Here is a 17,611-nt window from a genome sequence, read left to right on the forward strand (position 1 = left end):
TTCATAGATAATCAATTAGAGACAGACTTTGTGGACTCATAAAATGATTGCCTGCATGTTTACATTAAAAATCAGCTTCACATTAACAGTTGTGAACCAGAAAATGCACCTTATCTGCAGAGAATCATCCTGGTACAGTCAGTAGAGGATACTTTTTCTCAGTTGGCTCTTTGTTGAGCTCTGTGTTGGTATGACACCACAGATTATAGTGCGCAAACCTTTAAGCGATGGGAAAAAGTAGTGAATGTGTAGCAATACAGAGTGAATTGTCCTAAGGTATATGAATAACATATTTGCATGCTGAAATTCAGTGGTAGCCTATTCTCCTCTAACAGAGAATATTCTGGAGTTGCCTCAGTGTTTAATGGATTTTTGAAAATGTAATCAATGAAAAATGTAGTTGTTCTTCAAGTCTTCATTAAGCAGATTTTATGATGCTGGACAGAAGACAGAAGAAGAACTCTTAGTTTCGGGTGAAAGCGGTATCTGCCATGGATATTTTGTGTTTATGTTTACAGTCACGTGAAAGGACAAGCATTGGTGAGTGTACACTTGGCAAGTAACCTCACACTGTCGGTCCTGATGACAAATATGGTAAACTGGCACAAAGTTGACAGACTTTTGTAGATGTACAATTTACTGTTCATGTAGGTGTAAACCGGGATTTCTGAGGCAATACCACAATTCCCATAATCAAGCCATAGTTAATTAGCAGTACAATGCTAATGAACTGAAACATTGCATTACTAAACATTACAACACTGTTGACTCCTCAGAATTTATTTGGGATCACACTAGGTCTGGCACTTTTCTAAACCCCGCACTATCACATGTCCACAAAGCCCCTCTCCCATTTATTGTCAGTGGAGCAAGTCTCGGGCTTGATTCTTGATGACATCATCGAGAGAGTATTGACTCCCACGTTGCGACCTTTGGAAGCAGCTGGTTCATGTTCACATATCAAGATTGATCTGTCTAAGATCTTATGAATAGGTGAATTCTGTTTTTCATGGATTTTCCCTTTGAAGTCTTCTTAACACCAAGAAAATCTTGACTTTCCTCTTCGGAGTCACTGTTGTTGTGAGGGTGTTTCCAAAATTTATTGAAATGCTTCTGATAGATTCTCATACATTCATGCACAATGGGTGAACTGGTACCTGTGGTAGTAAAGGTTTAGTTAACATTATCAATATTCATGCACTGCAGAGTTTGTGCATAGTTATACATACAGTTATATACAAAATGTATGTTTGTAGCACTCAAAAGCAATGCATTGTTATGATAGAGCATGTACATACTTCTCAATGACTTTGCATAACCGAGTGGCTCAACCTGAAGGGCTTAGAATTGGCAAAACGGTGTCATGTAATAAATTATTCTTGTCTCATTCTAGTGTTTAAACTTTTAATGTTAGAAAATTAAACCTTTTAAAACAGAAAAAGAGGTATACTCTTCCACCTTATCAATTAGGTCACAGTTGACACATACGCTTCCTGAGGCTGAAATGTAAGGCTTCGGACACACTCTCTTAATAGTCACACGTTCTTCAAACTGCACTTTACCTGGCTCATGAATATTCCAGATAATTTGCTATGAGGATGCTAATCCCATTTTTTAAATCTTCAAAATTATATCATTATATAGTTTGAAGTGTCAGTTTCTTATATTTGAATGAATGAGAATCAACCTTCAGAAACGACACCGATTGTCAGAGTGTATTTTTCATCTGGATATCCCACAGAAGACAGTGAAGCCAGAGACTGAATTGGCAAGAAAATAATTTGAAAAAGTGCTTTGGGTAACAAATAGGGAGCTACACTCAAGCTATAGCCAAGTTGTCATATATTTTTACAATATGTTTCATATAAAAGAAACAATAATATTCTCAGTGAACAGGATGCAATGTTTATTGTTTGTCAATATTGAATATTACAGATGACTATCATTGCAAAAATGGAAAAAAATGATTTGTGAAATTTAAGCACATACTGTAAGACAACATGAAGAGGAGGAAAGCAGACACAAACACAGCTGAAGTAACTTATCTCAAAAGTTTATTTGTCACGGCGTAACACTGCAAATTGTAATTATATACAATAACAGATCATTGATTATACCGTTCATATCGTCACTGTCGGATAAAAACCTTGTATCTCCAAAATGTGAACCTTTCAGGAGCTAAGAAAACCAGCCTTGCTTTTAGCTTGACCCGCATGCATTTTTCAGTTTATCCAGCGGGGTTTGAAATGGTTTCATGAGCATCGAGTGTCAGAGAATTTTCTCCACCCGTAGAAGAGCATTGAATCCTTCAAATTAAGTTAAAACATAAAAAAACACCAAAATTGGAGGTACAAGTTTTTCACATGACAACAGCAAAATGATACTAGTTTAATCCAATGATAATCAGAAATCACTTATCATTATAAAAAGTATGGCTGCTAGAAAATATTTGTGATTGAAATGTAGGATAGATATAAAATTCATCATTAAATAACTGATGGAAAGCTGCGGTAAACCTCTTGTACGTTGGTTTGTGTCAGTTTTACACGTCCCATTTTGCCCCCGCATTACACCTTGAGCTACAGTAATTCAATACACAGTCTGCTGCCTTTGGAGCCGCATGCGTACCCCTCCTGGCTTAGGACTGAATCCTGCCAGCGCTTTCTCTCCTGTGTCTCCCTCGCAACTTTTCACTGTCTGAATACAAAAAAAAAAAAGAATGCATAAGGTGAGTGCACTGCCCACTCTCCTTCTTTAAAAAGAAAAGGGAGGGCAGGTTACACTCAAAGACACACCTCACAAGTGGCCAGAGCGACCGCAGTCTGGTGCTGGTCACTGTGCAGCTCCACTGGGACAGATGGAGTTTAAGTGCCTTGCCTAAGGGCACTTTGACAGTAGTTGTTGAGGGTTGAGAGAGCACTTATTGTACAATTCCCCTACCCAGATTTTCCCAGTGAGTCCATAGATTGAAACCAATGACCTTCTGGTTGCTGCTGCTACAGTACCGCTGCCTGAAGTGATCATCATGTATACTCCATCTATTCACAGTCTGCAGCAGCCAAAACAACACATCATTTATCATTTATCCCTCTCATTTCTCTCTATACCACAGTTTTGAACACTTAAAACCTAACTGCCGTGATTCAAACAACCAACATTTACAAATACATTAAGAGCATGCTGGCAGTCGGCCTAAAGAGTGATCATTGAGACAAATTGATCCCTATCTGTTTAAATTGGCACTGTAATCTATCATTGGCAAATTGAACACAGCGAGCTATCTGGGATCTAGCGGCCCTTGGGGCAAGCAGGCAGAGGAGGGAGAAAGTGATCTACACCACCGAATTAACTTCTTATACTAAAACATAAATGTCTGCTTACACACACACTTTCAGAGAAAAAAGGTGCACGGTTACACACCTTTTTTCTGACACTGTATATATGCATATACATGTGTATGCATAAGCAAGTCGCTGACACACACACACACACACACACACACGGGTATGCATGCATACACACACCACATTAGACTTAGGGTCATCAAGCCCAGGGTCATCAAGAAGCTAATCGTGGTAATGGGATGCATTTTTTAGTAATTACATCAGTTACAAGCAAAAAGGTTACAACAAAAATTTCAAGGAAAGAGTCATTACTTTTTTTTTCGGCAAGTGAATGCAACAGCCATACTGCCTCTGTTAAAGAATCAACTTTTCAAGTGCAAAGAGGGAAAATAAGTCCAATCAAAAGACTATTTTGTGGTATCTATACTATGAAATATGCATAAATAATAGGCAAGTCTGACAGTCATAAGTTAACTGCCTTTTTATATAATAATTTTTTGTGAGATACTAATTTTGCACCCACGCAATTATCAAATCTTTATGTAAATATCATCAAAATTTCAACTTTAAAATCTATATTCTCCATCAGTATCATTTAAAAGGAATATTTTGTTTATGATATGGTATTTCTTCCCCTATTAAGCATCTTTTCATGTAACTTCTGGAGACCTACATCTTGTTTTGTAAGCAAAATTATCTAAATAGACCCAAACGTACAAGCTCAGATCTGACTAATTGGTGTAGTTTTTCCATCTTTGCACATTAGCAACATCTCAACAGCACAACAAAGCATTGCAAGAAAGAGACAAAGGATTACATTTTTACTAGAAACTTAAAGGATAGCCAATTGATTGATATAACACAATAAAACAGATAAATTAGACACATTTTATGCCATGATATATAGGACGCATCCAACCATCAATCATTCATCAAGCAGGCAAATCATTTCTCTGTGTTATAGAGAGTTTTGATCTACTGCAAACATTAAACTTATGCCCGAAATATAATTTTATAGCCTGGAGCAGAAACAGCTGAAAGCTACCTGTTGCCTTTACACATTATCAAGCAAATCATGTCTTCTGTTCTGGGGAATTAATGCTCCCATGCATCTTTGATTTTGTATTTAATGTTCATTTTTCACTCCAGCTGGGCTATAACAGACTAGATTAACAAAAGTGACCAACTTCTCTCCTCGTGGTGTTTTTTAAGAGGTACATTTTAGTTTCTGTCCTGATTCCACAGTCATCTAATTCAATCAGACTCTTCAAGTTGATTAGCCTGGTTAACCTTTGCTCCTAGCCGGGTCTGGAAGGGTTAATCAGGCCGGGAACTGCGAGACCTCCGGGTCAGTATCCCTCTATCTCCGCACTGAAGGACTTGGTGAAGGCAGAGATAAGATTAAAGTGAACTTTTATCCTAGTTTTGACTTTTCTCACCAGTGCATGAGGGTTCACTCGCTGTCAATTTCAACAGAAGGGCGAACCATTTTTCCCGATTTTTTCATCGGGAAGCGTTTTTTTTTTTTTTTTTAAAGCCAGATTTATATGCAAGGAAATCTTGGATTGATCTTAATTTCTGTGTGGTTTATTTTGACACCTGATATAATCTCTTCACTTTCTCCTATTTGTCCCATAGCCCACCGCGCGCAGTCGCATATAGCCTATAGCCTACGCAAGAAATTGAGGAAGAATTATCAATTGCAGTACACGTGTTGGCTTAACCTGTTACATGAGTGAAAGCTTTTTCTTTGCACGACCGTAAATCTCAACTATTATCTATGCTACTCACTATCTATCGATTAATTTAACTGCATTTATCCCAATCAGCACATCTCCAGTCCAGTGTCCCAGAGCGTGTGCTTTGTTTTACTAACAATAATAAAGTGATTTAGTCCTTTCCCTCTGCCGGAGCATGGGAAATCGTTAAAGATCCAGCTATTTGTGTGTGATCAGTAAATATTTAGTGCAGGCGACATCCTCTGTCTCGTCTTAATCGATACTGGTCCCGTTGGGCAGCGCTATTGTTGTGTGCAGGCTTGCTGAGCATGGTGCTTTTATCCTGATACCTGGAAGGAAGAGGAACTAGACTAATCACACACAGGAGAGGGGAAACTTTTAAACCCTTGGAAAAAAAATGTAGCCGAAGAGTTTAATAGTTTAATAGCAAATCAATTATGTGGTGGTGTGGATATTAAAATGCTTACGTGTAAAAAAGTGCTCAATTTTTCAACCCAATGTAGGTCTGCACGGGGTTAATTGAGGCTATCCTCATTTCATAGGCCTTCTCTCTCTCTCACTCTCTCTCTCTGCTAAATATACATGTTTATTTGCAAGTAGTGTAGTTGCAATAAAAGACATGAAATTGTTTTAAGTGCTTTTTTTTAGTAGCGCACACTTTAATTTATATTGAATTTATATAATTTATTATAACAATTAATCAGAATTAATTAGAATTAATTAAATAATAATTATAATAATAATAATAATGTGATTGTCAATTGGCACCGTGCTGTTTTTGTATGTTTGGATTAGTTAAATACAGTTAAAGATTTATTTTACAATATAAAACTCTAGCCATGTTAATTCTAATTACACCACTTCTTGCATCTTTGCATCTTTACTTTCAGTGTCTGTATAATTCATAATATAGCTGCAGGATCCCATGCTGCATGCTCACCACAGTTAAAGACAGGTGTCTATTCTGGCTTCAACCCCTCCCTCTCTCCTCAATAGCCCACACAAAGCAGCGGCGTACAGGCGCATTTTGGCCATATTACTGTAGAGGAGAAAAGGCGCACGGGATATCTGCTCGCTGTAAAGCCTACTTATCATTTCCAAAGGCATTCAAATGATATTCTGCTTGGACGGCACGTCAACTAATATTTCCAATTCCTCGCTCAACACATGACTTGAATCAGTTGTTTGTTTTGGCTCTCCAAAGTTTTTGCATTATCAGACATTGCATTTTCCAATAAACAGCTTTTTTTGTGTTTGATTCCGTCTGTTGGAGAGGAAGCTTTGCCAGTTCAGTCTGAGCACTGTTTCGCAAAAGAGAAGACTAAATATATTCTGAATAAGAGAGAAGATGCATCACGCTGCGGACGAATCAGCAACATATGCATTTGGTAGGTTTGTTAATACAGCCTCCTTTTTAGCCCTGCCTCACTATCACTGTCAAATATCTTAATGAATGAGTATTTGCAAAGTAGCTCAGCATATTGTGCTCATCATAGAAATGAACACTTGGATAATAATCGAAAATGACTGACAGAGACGCCCTTGTTCCTAGCGCACTGTGGAAACATCGTATGGATACGCTACTAGATGTCTGCAGTAGTCTATGCCTTTATTATAATAGATAACTTAAGCTCGTCCACTCATTTAGATAATATCTAATTTAGAATTGGACGCAATCCGTTCAAGAAATAAAGCGGCGCTGCTCCATTGATTTATCTTAATTAAAGTGTGCAAAATGTATACTTACCAAGTGAAGCCAGGCTGAATCCTCGATAAGTCGATACTTTGCGGAGTATTTTATTTACAGACTCTCCGTTTTCAAGGGATCTGTAAATAAAACCGACAAAATAGTCATGCAGACAAAATATAATCGGCTAATTTGTTTTAGAATAAGAACATAATTGGTTCAAATACCACCGCTGGGACTGTATGGAGTGGCAAAATGTAAATCCAACTTTGGCAACACTGAAAGCTATGGCGTCCAAGTCATATAAAACAGATTTTAAACAAACAGTCATCAGTTTAAAATGGTGCTCGTTAGTTTGGTCGATGCGAGAGACAAGAGACTGAAGCAGTTTCCGTGTCGGATGGCTCCTCTAAATTGAATCTTATTTGAAGCGAAGAATTCATACGCTAGGGGGCAGCCATATACTGTAATACATCCTGGGACAATGCATGCTGCTGCTGCTGCTCTCCCCACAGCATAAAGCTCAGGCTATAGGTTCTGCTGCTGAGCTCCGTAAAGTTTTACCTGGAGGAGGAAGACCTACTTTTAGGTTGACCTGAAGCCAAAGGGCATGGCCTTTGACCTCAGCTGAACATTTTAAATGCAGTCCCTATATAAAGCTATTAGTCAACTGCCGTTCTGACCATACAGACTAAGCTCTGACTTTTGGGACTAAACTCACTCGAATTTGCTCTTTCTGACCCAGTGGGTATGGGACATTTGTGCCCATGGGGCTTGATAGGCGGCGGTACATGTGCCCAGATGATGTCAGTAGCCTAACACAACATTTTTAGAAGAGAATGTGGATTGTGATGAGTGGAGCCTTGTAAGATTAGAGGTACTAGCAGTTTATTAGCCTCTGCAAATGTTGCACAACCATATAGTAAAATATAGAACTACTAGGTGTTGTTATCATTGTCTTGCTCACCTATGAGTGACCCTATTCGGTGTCTGGTGTGATTGTACAAATGACACATACCAAAATGCAGTCTTCATATGGCTCTTTCAATTTCAAATAGGCTGTTGACATCATAGCCTTAGTTTTTTTTTTTTTCTGGGTATTTTGCTCAAAAGTTATATCCATAGACCTAAAGAATCATGATAAAGGCACAATGGATAGACAATTTTATGTTTGAGCACAGATCACGTCAAGAAGGTGTAATTGTATCTCATGGACAAAATCTCTTAGGATATTTCAGTTTATTAGGGCTACCCGTAGTGGATATAATGTGAGGCGATATGAAGCAAAAATTGAATCAAGCTTCTTGTTTTTTTTTTCCATAAAATGTTCAAGGCTTTACCAGGCGTGCACGTGAGTGTATAGTCTGGGCTATTTGAGTGAATAGAACGATTCCTCTTTCTGAAAATCGTCTCTTTTTAGGACCAAGCGGCCCTCTCGACCTCCATCCTGGCTCTGGCAAGGTACCAAGTAGCACAAGTGCCGACTAGCCAATGGGGTTCAGGGGGAGGTCCCTGAGCTCTGACCAGTCAAACACACTCTCCTTCCTTATATGGCAGCCGATCTCCATGGTAACGTGTGCTAAGTTGCAGCAGTCGTGTCAAAGTTCACTATATAGAGAGCTCAGTGAGCTGATCAGAGAGAAAGCATTCTGCCAGCCCGGCTCCTACCAATCGCAAATCACTTCCTAACCTCCGCCTTTTTAACATATTTGATCACTTTGATTCTCTATTCTTTTTTGCCTATTATTTTTCCGTGCACGGAGGAGGTTTGTAGGTTGTGATCTTTATATATTTTTTTTGTTTTTAGTGCTTTCGCTTTTTGGAGAGTTGTCTTCATATTCCAGGCTCTCAAAACATTGGCTTCAGCTGCGCGCTTGCTGGCGCTACCTCACAAGAAGAAAAGGAACAAGACGCATTTTTTTTTACCCAGTTGGTGATTTTCTTCAAGACTTGTGCTGGAACTTGATAGTGGCTGCTAGTGTGCTCACCAATTGTTTTTATGCTGCTGCACGCACCGTCTACCAACCTGCTACACCATTCATTGAATAGTCCATGCTACCTCGATTGATTATTATAATATTTAGCCTACCTTTCCCATTGATGGGTGTACTGGATGGCTGACTGTAAGCGCCCCTGGACTTGGCCTTTAAGCGCAAGGCAGCGACTCAGCTCGCCATCGCATCAGTTTTGAAAACGTGCTTCGCAACGTCTCCAACAGCAATAAATCGACAGTTTTTCGGGAGATCCAGAGTGGATTCAACGTAGGGTAGATTTGACATTTTGTGTGTCCGGCTGTTAATCACAGTTTGCCGCGTTTCCTTGAGACATTATTCACCGCGACACCAAAACGGCAGACAAAAAGTTTCTTTACGTTGACTGATAGATATGGCAATGGTAGTGTGGAGAGGCTCCCAGGACGATGTGGCTGACACCCAAGGCACCCTTTCCTCGCAAACCCAAGGAGGACTATCTCTTCCCACCCCTCAACCAGGCCAGTTGAATCTGACAGCCTCTCAGGTCGCCCCTCCGACCCCTCAGACTCCCGTCCAAGGACCCCCGAACAACACACAGTCTACGCCGACGAACCAGACGACGCAGCAGTCGGAGAAACAGCCACAGCACATTGAATGCGTGGTTTGTGGGGATAAATCGAGTGGCAAACACTACGGCCAGTTTACTTGCGAGGGGTGCAAAAGCTTCTTCAAACGGAGCGTACGACGGAACCTCACTTACACATGCCGTGCCAACAGGAATTGTCCAATTGACCAACACCACCGCAATCAGTGTCAGTACTGCCGCCTCAAAAAATGCCTTAAAGTTGGCATGAGACGGGAAGGTATTGGGAATTTTGTTTTCTTATTCATGTAATCTGTTTGTGCGTTACAGGCTTATCAAACGTGAAACCATGTTATGTCGCCCCCATAGTCTGCTCTCTCTCTCTCCCGACTGTTCCCTCCAAGGCTGTGCGGCTGGAGCACGCCATGGAGCCGCTTGCTGCTGTGGTCGACACGGGGCTCGCCGGACCTTCCTTTAGCGTTACATTATAGTATTTAGCTCGAGCGCATTATGGCTCTGTTTCCCTCTAATAACAGCCGAGCCCCAGCCACGAGCACGGCAATCGAATAATATATTTTTTTGTTAAAGCAGGGACGTAGATATGCATCTGTATTGAATAGATGATACAGTATACTGCGCTATTATGGCGAGTGTCGAATTTAAGAGATGGCGTGTTCAGGCTACATCTACATTTACCCTGTCTGTCTGTCCCCCGACTGTAAAACTGGACATTTGGCTGAATTATGCATGCACAGCCTCTATGTAACCTTGAGCATTTCTTTGTATATTAGTCGAAAAATAGGCCTGCTTGCAGGGTGAAACGAGATGAATTGCTAAGTAGGTTAAGGGTTAAACATGCAAGGTCTGCCTTGCCCTCTTTGTGTTCCTTCACAGCCAGCTCATGTTGCTGTTGCTGAATAACATCATTTTAAAGCTACATATATGCATGGCTTGCGTAAAATGTGTTTAGAAACGCACCTTTGGTATTTCAGAACATGGTTTGTAACACCAGGTCCCCATTCTCGTCATTGCAGCCTGTTCCTTTACTCGTGTGCAATAATGCAATATTTGTGTTATAATGTTATGCATAATGTAGCCTACATATGTCATTTATTTTATGTAAGTGTAAACGTTTGATTAAGCGGGCAGTTGTCTGCACTTTAAAAATGTATAATAGCCTATTTGACAGCGTCCAGCATGGTCAGGATGAAAATGTGTCATGATTTGTAGAATTCAGGCATCAATATCTGTAGTTTCTCTTTTTACTGCAGCCGTGCAAAGGGGACGGATGCCACCCACACAGCCACACCACGGTCAGTTCGCCTTGACAAATGGAGACCCACTGCACTGCCATTCCTACTTATCCGGATATATCTCTCTTCTGTTGAGAGCGGAGCCCTACCCGACGTCCCGGTATGGCAGTCAGTGCATGCAGCCCAACAACATAATGGGCATCGAGAACATTTGTGAACTAGCAGCCAGGATGCTCTTCAGTGCCGTGGAGTGGGCCAGGAATATTCCCTTCTTTCCAGACCTTCAGATCACCGACCAGGTGGCTCTGCTGAGGTTGACGTGGAGTGAGTTATTTGTGCTCAACGCCGCGCAGTGCTCCATGCCCCTACATGTGGCTCCTCTCCTGGCGGCGGCTGGCCTTCACGCCTCCCCCATGTCTGCGGACAGAGTGGTGGCCTTTATGGACCACATTAGGATCTTCCAAGAACAAGTGGAAAAGCTCAAAGCTTTGCACGTTGACTCTGCTGAATATAGCTGCTTAAAGGCAATTGTGCTCTTCACCTCAGGTAAGACAATAGACTGGCACATGCACTAAAAGTTCAGTGTGAACGTAACTAACACACACTTTGACATCAACTAAAATAACTATGACCGTAATATACAGTATGTACACTGGCAAGAGTTTTCCCAGCGTGTCCTAGAACATCCCACTTAAATGTTCACCAACACTTCCTCTCTTAAGCAAGTGGATAGGCCTTGGGCTAGTAAATTATGAAACCATCTGATTAATCTGCTGATTGGTCAGATGCATAAACAACGCTAAACTGGAAAATGTGACATGGCCACGGCATGAGATTTTATTTTAATTAAAGTGAGGACAGAACACGAGGGAAGTGCTGCCTGTCTCGAAGACTAGAAAATAAACTCGAGTTAATACACAGGCCTGATAACTTCACACTAATAGCCTTAAGCATCGAAAAATGTAGCTGTTAGTGCAGTTACAGAGAGTCCGATGCTTTGTAGATGAATTGTTACACTTTGATATTTTTTAGCCATTTATCAATGTGTGTATACCCCACGTCTTGTTTGTAGGGAATGACAGATATAAATGATGTCAGGCTCCGAGGGGGAGGGGAATAGAAAAAGAAAGACAAGCCTAATGTCCCATTTGCACACAGTAAAAGCACAGCGCAGGTTTCAACGCTCTCTTGTCATTTAAGGACAGGCATTTCCCAGAAACATAAGCTATTACAGCACGTATAACGCTTATATAACCTGTGATTGCAAATATATCAGTATGTGCCTTTCTCTGCTGATACTGAGCAGAGACTTGGGAAGATACATTATGAATTTTTATTTGCAGAAATATTCTGTGTTGCCTCCTCGCTGCGCAGGATTCAAGGCATCTCTAGACTTGCTCCAGAACTAGGTCATGACCCAAACTTCCCAGCTATTTTGTTACATTAGCTGCAGCATTAAAAGGGAAAATAAAATTTAAAAAAAATACATGTGGGAGAGATTTACGAGGGATTCGCCGTAGAGAGTGTGCATTTCTTTGAAACGATATCATACCTGTAAGCCATCAACTTCTGTATTTCATTTAGCTCTGCCAATCCGCTATTGTTCTCGTGGTGTCTTGTTATTCTAAAAAATCACATTTCAGGTCAATGCGTTTTATCATTAGGCCTTTATTGGGCCATGATGGCTTAATTTCCCTCTCTTCATACCTGAGTCCCGGAGGCTTTAACCTGAGCTATCTGTTGTAGCTGGCATGACACGCCTTTTGCTACTTTGGTGGGTTTGTTGTTGTCATGTATAAACTTTGTAAACTTAACCAATGTGTGTACAAGCGTTTCTGGCACATAATCAGCTGCCGCCCACATACAGCAGCACAGATAGTGATTATGCGTCTCTGATGGTATAGTATGACGGCAACTCCGTAGGCTATGGGCCCTTTTTCAAGCTAAATCTCAGCTCACTAAAGGTCAGTAGGTCTCTCTCTCTCTCCCTCCCTCCCCCCTCTCTGTCTCCCTCTCCCTCTCTCTCTAGCTGTGTCAGATGGGCCTGTCTGAAATATAGTCTTAAGCTATGAATATGGTAAATTATTTAGTTCCCCTTTAAGAGGCTTCACCGAGAGAAATAAACGCGTTATAATAGCAATAAAATGAGAAACACCCAAATGAGAGTGGCAGCCTGAGCGGTTCAGTTTTTTTATTTTTTTTATTTATTTTTTTTTTAATACAAATGTAATTTTTATAAAACAATGGATGCATTACCATCATTATGTGGGATCATACATTTATCTGTGGTGTGGTGATTATTCGCCTATTATTGGCACAATATTATTATTCTTACCATCATTATCAGAATACACTCGTCAAGCACATACATTGATTTTTTTTTCCATTAAGTTGACATCAAAACATCAGCTTATACATATTTTTGGGTATAGGGGTTATTTCCATAAATAATAACCTTTTTAAAGAAAAAAACTGTGAAGGGTAATAAATCTCGCCAGTGGCGGGGATATCAATCCACTTAAAAATAAATAAATCTTAGCGAGAGAAGCACTTTAAATTACACTTTATTAATGTTTATTTGCTTTCCCCCCCTCTTAGATGCTTGTGGCCTCTCAGATGTGGCCCATGTGGAAAGTTTGCAGGAGAAGTCCCAGTGCGCCCTGGAGGAATATGTCCGGAGCCAGTATCCCAACCAGCCAACACGGTTTGGGAAGTTGTTACTCCGCTTGCCTTCCCTCCGCACAGTCTCTTCCTCGGTCATAGAACAATTATTTTTCGTCCGATTGGTAGGTAAAACCCCAATTGAAACTCTCATCAGGGATATGTTGCTTTCGGGGAGCAGTTTTAACTGGCCTTACATGTCAATTCAGTAAACCAAGAAGGAGACGAACAAACAAAAGGTGGGGTTGGGGGGCTGCGAGACTACAATGGTTATAGCTGCTTTTGTAGAAGGAATAAAAAACCAACCGGCTGTTACACGGGGCTGGCTTTCATGAAGAAAGACATTGACGTAAATGACTGTGAATTCCCCCCCCCTCCAAAAAATTGAGACATCCAGTGAACTTTCAAAATGGCAGATACAAGCTCCCAGTGTTCATGCAGAACAACCTGCTTCGATCCATTTTTTTTTTAAAGAAAGAAGAAAATGAACAAAAAAAACACACATAAGGAAAAGGGATTTTGATGATCCTTATAAGGAAAATTTAAGTATTAAGTGCATTTAAAAATGATAATTTGGGTAAAAAGAAAAAAAACTCATGAAGAAAGGGAAAACGTGAGTTTTCTTTTCTCAAATGACTTGTCCTGTGTCCATGTATAGCTGTGTTTTGTACTTTACTTTGTTCCTCCTTTCTGGTTCCAAACCGGCCTATGTGATTTCTGTAGTACAGGTGGTGTTATTTTCTAAGACAATGATTTATTTTGAAACGGTGAAATAATGTAAAAATGTTCTAAAAAGAATTAAAACCACAGCAATAGGAATATAGGCTTATAATCTAGGCTTAATGCTGCAAGCGCACTTATATTCTTAGGATGACCAATACCATCTGGGGAAAAAGGGGTTTTTGGAGTTCATGTTCAACTTTATGACCCAGCGGACACATTTGCTCTTTATTAATATGAAGTTACAGGATCCACTTGTTTTCACTACTGTTTAAGACTAAAGCCACATCATCTCTCTCTCTGAAAAAATAATAATAAGGATTTGTTAGTTTGACGGTCGCAGACACGATCAGTTTACACGATTTAACTTATTTGGCGTAGTCTTCCCACGCACCAGCCAGCTCTGAATATTTGGCATCAATTCCCCCAATTGGAAAGACCTTAAAGTCGACGATAATTAAAGGGGGGAAAAAATCATATAAGTTACCTAGACCTACTGTTTTAGAGGTTTGCTTGTTTGAGACAGGTTGCCCTACATGCTTTATATCCATATAGGGGCGTTTGCAGTGGCTCCAACTGCACTGGAAACACAACTAGCCATAGAAGTAACCTGTTATAAAAAATTGGAGAGGTCAAGGGTCATAAAAGTTTGAAGCCTAGCCAGAGTAGTGTTTAATAGCAGTATTATTAAAGCGTCCCTAAAATGTCACCCTTTATTTCACTTCAAGCATTAAGTGCCTGACAAGCATGATGTGATTTCTTATCAAAACGTTGTTAAAGTAGGCCTATAACATTTTGGGGGACACAATTAGATTTGAAACTTCAGTCGTATATTCGTGTATTTCACTTGAAAACATTGATTAGAGGCAGTATTCTTGTAAATATAGGTCAATTCATTTCAACGAGTTTTTCCTTTATACAAAGTATATGTGATTAAGAAAAATCTGTGGTTGCCATTTTTTTTTCTCTCGGTAATACAACGTCTTCAAATTGAGTGGCAGACTTAGCTAGTAGCACTGAAAGTTATGTTTTTAATGTATATACATATTACTACAAATGTTTTCTTTTTCATGTATATTTAGACTGTGAATGCATGGCCACAGGTCGCTAACCTATTTTACCTTTGATATATATAAATGTAAATGTTTTTTTTTTCTTTCTTTTTTTTTTGACTGTATAGATATAATCTGTGCATTCAGTACACTAGCCCTTGTATTTAAAAAAAAAGAAAAAAAAGAAAAGAAACGACGTTCATTATTAGGCTAAAGACTTAAACAGGGTGAGCTGGTTTGGAAAGGAGTTGCTATTTTAACTTAGTGTTATGCTCCTTTGGTCTATGACAGGTGCCGTGGTGTGTGTATGTATGTGTGTATGCGTGTGTACGCGCGTGTGTATGTGCGCGCGCGTGTGTGTGTTTGGAAGCTAGCAATTTTGTCCTTGTTTTGAGGCTTTTCTTCAACACACACAAAACACCATGTTGTGGTTGAATTAAAAGGGATCACATTGTGTAGCTGATTGAACACTGATCTTTGGCTGTTCGTAGCCACATATGGACCAGAGAATGATACATGATTGTAATTATGAACAGTTTAAACTGACCCACGTTTTTATATAAATATATAAAAATATATGACTGCAGGGTATTGATAACGTATAGATACTTTTTTTATGATTATTATTATTATTATTATTATTATTATTAATTGCAAGTGATATATGTGAGTGTGTGTGAAAGTTTATAGTTGAACACAATTCTTGTTTGTTTGTGTTAGCTTATTGTAAACAAGCATTCTGCTGTAAATTTGTTCTTGGTATTAAATTATAATTTATGAATTTGAAAACAAAAGTTTTTCATGTTTTATTACTTCCCAAACGACTGTGCGTCAGTGTATACATGTCCGTGTGTGTGTGTGTGTGTGCGTGTGCGTGTGTGTGTGCGCGCGTGTGTGTACGCGTGTGTTTGCGTGTGCGTGCGTGCATTTGGTGTGTGGTCGGATGGGGGGGAAGACTGGACTCAATTTGCTGTGGCAGGATGTTGCCCTTTTGCCCTATGAAACTGATTAATGAATTACAAAATAATTAATCAATCACACAACAGACCCACTCAACGCCGTCACTTTTATTTTGCTCCAAGGTGATTTTATTTTATTTAAAACAGAAAAAAAGACAGAAAAAAAAGATAATCTGTAATTCACTACGTGCAAAATATTGGATTGAACGGTGATGTCTGATGAAAAATTCACAATGTCTGTAAAAGAGAGATCAAGTGCTCTCAGCAGCTGTAAGCTTGCCCCTAAAACTTGTGTCCTATATTTCAATCAATATGGCGTCTTGCAACTCAACGGGGCCATTTCATAACAGAAGACCCCCTTCACTGGGACAGGGGGTGTAGTGGAGGATAAACCCAGCTAAACTCCGTTTACCCACCTTTTTTATTTGCAGAATAGAGTTTCCCACCTTTATAGGCTGACAGAAATATTAATGAGGTGAATTCATATGGCACACATCTTTTTAAAGTAGTATCAAACTGATGAAAGTTACATGAAACTAATCTTGTGAGGTAGAAAAGCTTAAAATATATTTTTTGTTTATATTATTGGTGGTTGTTTGCCTTATATGATCACCGACTGGACTCACACACACACACACACACACACACACACTGCATTTTAAATATATATCAATATAAACATGTGAACATGTGAATATCCGAGGAGTGGATGTGATGTTAGTGATGGGTTTAAATGTGAGCAATGTCAGTTATTTATTTGCGCATTATTGTGATATAACTGCATTAGACCTACAAAAGCGTTGGCTTATCAGTGATTATTATTAGTAGTATTGGCTTAGTTGAGGGTTAGGCCTAGAGATAGTATTAGCCTTGTTGTATAGAGGCTTAATCGGGATGGGTACGCAAGCCAACTTTACCACGGTTTTTTGCTGTTGCTGGTGGCGTTGGTGGCATTCGTGTGTGCGCGTGTGTGCGTATGTGTGGTTTTGTTGATGATGATGAAAATGATGATTATGATGATGCTGATGGTCTTTTATCCTCGGCCTATTGGTGAAACAGGCTTACGCTGTTTAGCCATACAGTTGTGCTGCCACTGCTGGTCTCACCAAACTGTGTCTGATATGAAGCCAGTGCGCCCAGCTGATAATTAAAGGTGGACATCGCCCTCCAAACCGTCACCAGTGAGTTAATAACATTGCATTCATCTGACCAAGTCGTGGGCATGGCGGTGTTTTGTTCACGCATCCATCACCTAAGATAACACCTTGCTATGAAACTATTCTCCTTCAAAATGTAAGCAGCGAGGGGGCAGAAAACTCAAAAGACGATGAAATTCTCCTCAGGAATCAGCAAAATAGCTTCTGGATGAGTCGGATCACTACATTTACCGGCTTGATTTCAGTTGACAGAGCGTGCTGTATAATGCTGGACTATAATTTGTACTTCTGCTCATTTATTAGCATTGCACAAAAAAACTAATGAGGTGAAACTCGCTGCAACGTCACTTTTATTTACGTCTGTGTGAAGTGAGAAGTTTCTGACACACGAGCTGCAGGTCTGAACCTAAAATCACGCAGGCTGTGGATGCTGCGGACCAGAGGCGTGCAGTTTGGTCACTGTATGGCTGCTGTGACGTTTGT

The 17,611-nt window shown here is 39.9% G+C and overlaps 1 protein-coding gene across 2 annotated transcripts; it reads left to right on the top strand.

Annotated features, from left to right (window-relative positions):
• The first annotated feature begins 9,155 nt into the window (after positions 1 to 9,155).
• On the top strand, positions 9,156 to 15,680 carry nr2f2 (nuclear receptor subfamily 2, group F, member 2). Of its 2 annotated transcripts, none has more exons than XM_071530852.1 (3): positions 9,156 to 9,606; positions 10,580 to 11,125; positions 13,178 to 15,680. In XM_071530852.1, the coding sequence occupies exons 1-3, from the start codon at positions 9,156 to 9,158 to the stop codon at positions 13,450 to 13,452; spliced, it is 1,272 nt and encodes a 423-aa protein (XP_071386953.1). In that variant the 3' UTR covers positions 13,453 to 15,680. The 2 variants fall into 2 exon arrangements, with proteins under 2 accessions (XP_071386953.1, XP_071386954.1); XM_071530853.1 differs by having other exon boundaries at positions 10,598 to 11,125.
• Positions 15,681 to 17,611: the final 1,931 nt, after the last annotated feature.

This window comes from Centroberyx affinis, unplaced genomic scaffold (assembly GCF_046629955.1).
Source record: "Centroberyx affinis isolate AG114_WGS23_722 - 3 ecotype Tasmania unplaced genomic scaffold, CSIRO-AGI_Caff_v1 ptg001987l_1, whole genome shotgun sequence".
NCBI lineage: Eukaryota > Metazoa > Chordata > Actinopteri > Beryciformes > Berycidae > Centroberyx > Centroberyx affinis.

Coding starts and splice junctions, on each gene's coding strand:
- nr2f2 (XM_071530852.1), top strand. CDS start 9,156: ATGGCAATGGTAGTGTGGAGAGGCTCCCAGGACGATGTGGCTGACACC. Junction 9,607..10,579: donor AGTTGGCATGAGACGGGAAG/GTATTGGGAATT, acceptor CAATATCTGTAG/TTTCTCTTTTTACTGCAGCC. Junction 11,126..13,177: donor AATTGTGCTCTTCACCTCAG/GTAAGACAATAG, acceptor CCCCCCTCTTAG/ATGCTTGTGGCCTCTCAGAT.